This window comes from Panicum hallii, chromosome 4 (genome assembly GCF_002211085.1).
Source record: "Panicum hallii strain FIL2 chromosome 4, PHallii_v3.1, whole genome shotgun sequence".
Lineage (NCBI taxonomy): Eukaryota > Viridiplantae > Streptophyta > Magnoliopsida > Poales > Poaceae > Panicum > Panicum hallii.
The window spans coordinates 39,424,053-39,431,410 of record NC_038045.1 but is presented as its reverse complement, the minus strand read 5'-3'; the positions used below and the strand labels follow the sequence as shown (position 1 = coordinate 39,431,410).

General features: G+C 47.0%; 1 protein-coding gene across 1 annotated transcript; it reads right to left on the bottom strand.

Moving 5' to 3' along the window:
- Positions 1-222: 222 nt before the first annotated feature.
- Positions 223-6,980, bottom strand: LOC112890472 (vegetative cell wall protein gp1-like). The gene is made up of 8 exons (XM_025957355.1): positions 6,849-6,980; positions 6,587-6,697; positions 5,303-6,119; positions 1,749-1,912; positions 1,077-1,252; positions 666-753; positions 465-545; positions 223-237 (listed from the first exon to the last, which is right to left on the bottom strand). Exons 1-8 carry the CDS (start codon positions 6,978-6,980, stop codon positions 223-225), a joined length of 1,584 nt encoding a protein of 527 aa, XP_025813140.1.
- Positions 6,981-7,358: the final 378 nt, after the last annotated feature.

Genomic DNA, 7,358 nt, shown 5'->3' with positions numbered 1-7,358 from the left:
AACTCTGGCTGTGTAGGATCTGCGCCGTGGTGGCCTTGAATGTATATCTCAATATAGCTTGGGGCCACCCCACTTTGTGCCTCCCGGCAAAGAAGAAATTATGATATTGCAAGTAAGTATATAATAATCAAATTGAAATAATAAACACCTACCATTCGATGAGCCAAACGAAGATGTCAATCAGCCCCATATCTTTGTGTAACTCGTGGTCCTGCTTGACGATTAGCTCTCTTCATCCTGGATTTTTCCATAAAGCTAGGTGAAGCCCAATAAGCACAAAGTGCTCGCCAAGCATCCGAACACTTTCTTAACCAAGGCAAACCGCTAATATCAACTTGAAGGTACTCATCCTCTCGGAGATATATCTCAGAGGCACCCAGTTTCTTGTTCATGTCTTGCAGCTTTATTTTCTTATAGTATAAACAAACGCACTGTATACGAGCATTGGACATCATGTCCCTTACCACCTTCGTCGCTGCCTTGTCGAACACAGAATGAGCCCTATCTTGTAGGCACTGCTCCTCCCCCTCCGGCAAATGATACCTCTTTCAAAAAGTATAATAAATTTGTTAGACAACTTATAAATGAATCAAATAGATACTAGTTATACAAGTTTGAGAAGTTATGATAAGAAAAAGTATCCAGAACTCATTCCAAACACTCACTGCAGTCATGACACCCTGATCATCCCATTGCAGCTTATAGTGCTCCCACTTCAATGCAGGTTGAAGCACACCTCCAATTGTGACCATTCTTGTGTAGTGAAACCGACATAAGTGTTCCCAATGTTGCATTCACAGGTCTTAACCTATTTCTTCCCTTCCAACAAATGTCGTCCCACTGCCTACAATTAGAACATGATATCCATCATGTTTCTTTCTTGAACTATATAATATATTAAATAAAACAATCATAATAATAAAATATATTACTTACCAATCCCCATGTGGCCTAATCTGTCGACGATTTGCCGGATTGGTTGCTGCAGGAGTCATCACATTGTTGCCTCTAAATCTAAATGTATTGTATTAGTTAGCTAGCTCATATAAAATTTTTCATGAAATGATCATAAGTACCTGAACAAAGGTTCAGCAGCAGTATCCTCCTCTTCCTCCTCCTCTGCATATCCATCTCTATCCTCGCACTCTTCTCTGTCCTCGCACCCATCTCCCTCTCCACTACCTCCATCTCCATCGCCATCCACATTCGCGACATATTCTTCCTCATCTGCACCCCTACCTTCCTCTTCTTGCTGTTCAAAGACAAGTAGATATTTATTGTTATTAAAGAAATTAAATTACACATGCAAACTATATATGACTTACTTGCACAGCCTCGTCTAGACATCGCTGAAGTGCACTTCTTCGGCTCAGGTGAGAACTGCTGCCTCTAAAGAGAGAAGGCCTATCCGAAGATGCGGAGCCATCATTCTTCTTTGCCTAACTCCTTGAAGATGAGGATACATCCTTCTTTCCCTTTAGAGAGTGCCCAAATGACCTCATCCTAAAAAAAATAAAATATGGTTAGTTAATATCATAGCAATGGTAAATAAAAGAGAACAAGTTTTATAACAAAAATTAGCAAAAAAACACTATTAATAAAAACTAGTTTTTACATCACATTACATGTTAAAAGTCCTCGGGGTCATCTTCTTCAGCTATGGAGTCACTATGAGTAGTACCATGCCTCGTTTCCTATATTGTGAACATTACTTTGCTTGCACGATGTGGCCGTTTTTTCTTACGGACCTCAGAAACTATTACATCACCGGTGTCACCATCTAATCTGTCAAGTGCCATCCCAATATCAACTTCAAAGGGTCCATTACACTCATCTTCCTGAAATGCTTTAGGAATAGTACGATCAAGCTCACATTCATCGTAACCTTCATCTCCAGGAATAGGCAATCGACCTGGAGGACATACTCTCTGAACAATCCACCATGGTTCTAAACTTTCCGAACGACATGGATACGACATATAATAGACCATCTCAACTTGATGTGCGAGGACAAATGGATTGTAACCAGAAAGTCGCAATTTCTGGTTCACCTCCACTAAACCAAGTTTTTTGTTATGCTTTACCCTAGAAAATAATTTACTATTGAACCAACCACAATAAAATAACACAACTCTTAAATCTTTTGAACCTTCAAACTTCAGCTCCACTATATTCTGAATGACCCTGAAATACTTCGTGATAGAACCATCTGAGGCACTCGTGGTGGTCACAACTCCACTATTTGTTGTGGCGGCATGTGGATTTTTTGCTTCAAACTTGGTTGAATGGAACCGAAATCCGTTTATGTCATAACAACCATAACTCCTTGCAGTCATGCTTCCATGTGAAAGCTATCTTAGATCATCATGGACACCGCTATCCTTCATGCACTACAAGTTTTAAAATTTTGTTAACTCATAACGAGTTATATAAATAAGATAGTTAGAGTAAGGATGCTTACATGTCTTCTAAACCATGTGACAAAATTGCGACCACCATGTAAACCCTCACGCCGTAAGGTTTCCAGCTATTTAGCAGTTTGTTGTCATACATATCTCCATTGTTCTTGATCAAACAACCTACATATTCTTTATTTAGCACAAATCGCTAAACGTGATTGACATATGAGATATATATCATGGTACTTACACAAAATATTTTTCCATCTCCTCCTACATATCATGGTACTAGAACCAGCAGCCTTGCCAGTCCACTGAAACAACTTGAGATTGCTCATCGGTGTCTCATTCGAGGTGTGGTAGCGCGGTATATGAGCATTAATGTTATTTTCTTCTGCAAAATATGTGCTCGTGTAGTGTGAGATCTCCTTAAGATAGAATGCCTCGGCAATGCATCCCTCCACTCGTGTTTTATTTCTGATGGTTGCTTTGAGCTTCTTTAAGCCTCATTCAACAAAGTACATCCACCTGTATTGTACGGGGCCACCCACCTCAGCTTCATAAGGCAAATGCACTAACAATTGTTGCATTACATTCATGAAACCCGGGGGGAACACCTTCTCCATCTTACATACTAAGACAGGTATTTCCTTACTCAGTTTTCTTATTGTATTCTTGTTAATTTCTTTTGCACATAATTGCCTGTAGAAAAAACTTAACTCGGCCAACATTATCCAAATTTCTTCATGGAGGTACCCACGCAGCATCACAGGCAACAACCTTTCCATGATGATATGGTAATCGTGACTCTTCAAACCATTCATTTTTCCAGTTACAATGTTCACCGCCCGTTTCAGATTAGCTGCATATCCATTAGGAAATTTAAGGTTCTTCAGCCACAAAAGAACCTCTTTCCTCTCCGCAGGCTTAAGATAGTACTTAGCACGTGGCTTCCTCATATGGCCAGCTTGATTGGGTCTCAGATTAAGGGTTGGCCGAACACATATTTCAGCTAAGTCTTGCCGAGCTTTGAAATTATCTTTAGTCTTACTTTCAAATCAAAAACCATACTAATAATACTTTCTGCAACATTGCGCTCTTGATGCATTACATCTAAATTATGTGGAAGGATCAGAGCAGTAGCATAAGGAAGGCTCCAAATGGCAGCTATATGATTCCAATTATGCTCCTCTTTGACCCCTTCAAACCCATCATTTGTGGCAATTAACCGACAATGGCTTGCTACAATCTCCTGACCGGTCAAACGCTTGGGTGGACCCTTAGTAACAATTGTGTCCTTGCGAAAGACATCTCGTTGACTCCTGAATGGGTGATCCTGAGACAAGAACCGACGGTGACTATCAAAAAAGCAGAATTTGCCACCATATTTCAAACGAAAAGCATCTGTATCATCCATGCATATCGGACAACATAGACGACCTTGCGTGCTCCATCCCGAGAACATTCCATATGCAGGGAAATCATGAATAGACCAAAGAAATGCTACTCGCATATTGAAGTATTCCTTCCGACTGCTGTCATACGTCCTAACTCCATTCCACAAGTCATGCAGCTCATCAATCAATGGTTGCATGAATATGTTCAAACACTTACCGGAATTGTCAGGCCCATGTATAATGAGCGTCAAGAACACATACTCATCTTTCATGCATAATGATGGTGGAAGATTGTATGGAATTGTTATCACTGGCCAACATGAGTAGGGGGCAGCATTTGAGTTAAAGAGAGTGAAGCCATCAGTGGCCAACCCAACACGCACATTTCGGGGGTCACTTGCAAAACTTGGATCATAATGGTCGAGGGCCTTCCAAGCCGTACCATCAGATGGATGGCTCATGCATCCTGTATTATTACGAATTCTCTCTTTGTGCCATCTCATATGTTTTGCAGTCTTCTAAGATAGGTACAACCGTTGAAGCCTTGGTTTTAAAGGTAGGTACCGTAACACCTTAATGGGCATACTTGTTATCTGCATACTTCCATCTTTTTTCACCACCATCTTGTATCTGCACTTCTTACAAAACGAACAGTACTTGAGATTTTCATTGTTCTTCCAAAATAACATGCAATTGTTTTCACACACATGTATTTTTTGATACGGCATCCCTAAACCAACTAATAGCTTCTTTGAGTAGTAAAAGTCTTTCAGGAACTTGTGAGGTTTCGGAAGCATGTCCAAAATTAAGTCAACAAGATTATTGTAACAACTTACTGAAAAGTTGTACTTGGACTTTATAGCCATTAACCGTGTCACAGCAGCAAGCTATGATAAAGTAGTGGCCCCATGTAACGGTTCTTTTGATGACGCAAGCAGACCAAAATATTCTGGTACCTCAGCAGCATTCTCAACCGGTTGGACAAAATCATCCATCCTATCTTCGTTTTCCTTAAAGCTATCAACTAGGTTGTATGGCTCTTGCTCCTGTGACTCCCCATGCTCATACCACCACTCATGATTCGGCATGAAACCAAACTTGCATAGGTGACGCTCCATATCAATATTGACTTGACGAAAACAATTCTGACACTCATTACATGGACACTTTACCAAACCACCGCCAGGAGACAAGGAAAATACATGATCAACAAAAGCTTGTGTGTTGACCATCCACTCTCGCGTAGGCATTCCGTTACTTGTCCAACCATCATACATCCAACTTCCATCGTCTCTCATTTTTTCAAACTAGCTACTTCATAACAAAAGTGAGAAATGTTACTTCATTAACGATACTAAGCAAACAATAATTATCAAAAAATGTAACACAAATATTTTTAGAGTAATACAGTTTCTGGCCTTAGAGTAATGGACAACAATGCATCACTAAGTTTAATAGTTATTCGGTCAGTTCGAAACTAGCAGGAAAGAGAAGGGGCAAGCATACCTGTGGGCGGCGGTGGACCATGGGGGCGGCGGGCCATGGGGGCACGACATGGGGACTCGGGGGTGGCGGCGGGGACCTGTGGGGCGGTATTGGGCCGCAGGGCCATGGCGTCGGGCCTCGGGGGCGGCGGCGGGCCGCGAGGGCACGGCGTGGAGCCTCGAGGGCGGTGGCGGGGGCCTGCAGGGCAGCAGCGGGCCGCGGGGCCGCGGTGTGGGGCCTCAGGGGTGGCGGTGGGCAGCGGGGGCACGGCGTGGGGCCTCAGGGGCGACGACGGGGCCCGCGGGGGCACTGCGTGGGGCCTGGGGGGCGGCAACGGGGCCCGCGGGGCACTGCATGGGGCCTGGGGGTGGCGGCGGGCCTCGAGGCCGCGGCGTGGGACCTCGGGTGGCGGCGGGGGCCCGCAGGGCGCCGGCGGGCAGCGGGGCATCGGCAGGCCGCGGTGCCGTGGCGTGACCTCGCTTGGGGGCGGCGGCAGGCCTTGAGGCCACGGCGTGTGACCTCGGGGCGGCCGCAGGGCGGCGGCGGGCCACGCGGCGTCGGCGGGCCACTGTGCCGCAGTGTGGGATCTCAGGGCGGCGGCTGGGGCCCACGGGGCCGGCACCGGTGGGCCGCAGCGCGGCTTAGGGCTGCAAGGTAGAGGTGCGCGCGGCCGTGGGCAGAGCCGCGCGGGGTCCCGCGGGGCAGAGGGGCGCGGGGCGGCAGCGGCGGTCGCGGCGAACCGCGCGGGGCGGCTGCCCACCGTAGGGCCGCGGGCCGGTGACGGGGAGCCGCGCGAGGCGGCGGCGGCTGCCCCCGGGGCGCCGGGGCAGAGGGGCGGCTACAGGGCCGCGGAGCGGCGGGGGTAGAGGCGCGGCCGCGGGGCGGCGGCGGCGGGGGCCCGCGGGGCGGTGGCGGTGGCGGCGGGGCGCGGGGGCGGGGGGCTCGGGCACGGGGGCGAAGTGCTGTGCGGGCCTAGAACGAAGACATCCAAATCCTAATTATGGTACCTATATTTTCGTCGGCCGGAGCGAGCCGACGAATTAGGTATATTTTCGTCAGCATAGAGCAGGCCGATGAAAATATGCTCTTTCTTACGTCGGCCTGGGTCTGGCCGACGAAAATATGGACTGTTTTTCGTCGGCCTGCGCTAGGCCAACGAAAAGAAGTTCAAATTTCGTCGGCTTGTGTTGGCCGACGAAATAAGCTAGTTATTTTCGTCGGTTTGTGTTGGGCTGACGAAATTAGATGTGGCTGACGAAATTGAGCTGCTTTGGTGTAGTGTAGCTCCACCGTCAGCGCATCCACCTTCTGCTTCGGCTCCTCGAGGAGCTTCTTGTCACGATCCATTGCAGCCTTGATCTCCCTGGCCAGCTCCACGATCGAATCGTAGCTGTCCTCGCCGTTCGATGCCTTCTTCTGCATACGCGCGCAACTGATTTGGTTAGTTTTGGATGGTCGATTTTCTAAAGATACCAGCTGCAGCATGTTTGTACTGCATATGATATGGGACTAGCTAGTACATACACCGAATCATTGGAAACCAAATTTCATTTCCTTGGTTTGCTACCTGTTCATGATACTTCTGGATGGTCTGATCAAGACGATCATTACTTCCCCGATTAGCCGAGGCTGGGCCGATCGTCCAACCTGACACCGCCTCGCGGATCGCCGGGACCGGAACCGCCTGCTGCACCGTCATCGCCGGCTCCCGGCGGCGCCTATCCACAGTTTGCGTCGCGGAAGGGTCGTCCAGAACTGCGTACATGCATATTGAGAAAATCATATATGCATGCATGATCAACTTTGAATGAAACTTATTAGCTGCAGAAGGAACTCGATCTAGTCAATTGCATGATCAACCTGAATGAAAGCTAAGGTAAAGTGAGAGATAATTGGAACCTTGGGGTTTTGCAAGTACGGTTGTCTGGTCGAGGCAGCAGCCCCTGTGCTTAACAACCTTCCAGCTGGTTGCTCTCTGCATGCATCCCCCCGTGCCAAGCAATATTGGGAAATATATAAAAATCCACCAAATTACACATGGGATATTTAGGTTCATACGACGAAATGAATGGATCGA

Excerpts from the sequence above, each read along its gene's own strand:
- LOC112890472 (XM_025957355.1), bottom strand. The coding sequence starts at position 6,980 with ATGACGGTGCAGCAGGCGGTTCCGGTCCCGGCGATCCGCGAGGCGGTG. Across the intron at positions 1,913-5,302 it reads TGGTCCACCGCCGCCCACAG|GTCGATTGCCTATTCCTGGA; the intron begins GTATGCTTGCCC and ends TATGTCCTCCAG. Across the intron at positions 754-1,076 it reads GCTGCTGAACCTTTGTTCAG|AATGGTCACAATTGGAGGTG; the intron begins GTACTTATGATC and ends TCACTACACAAG.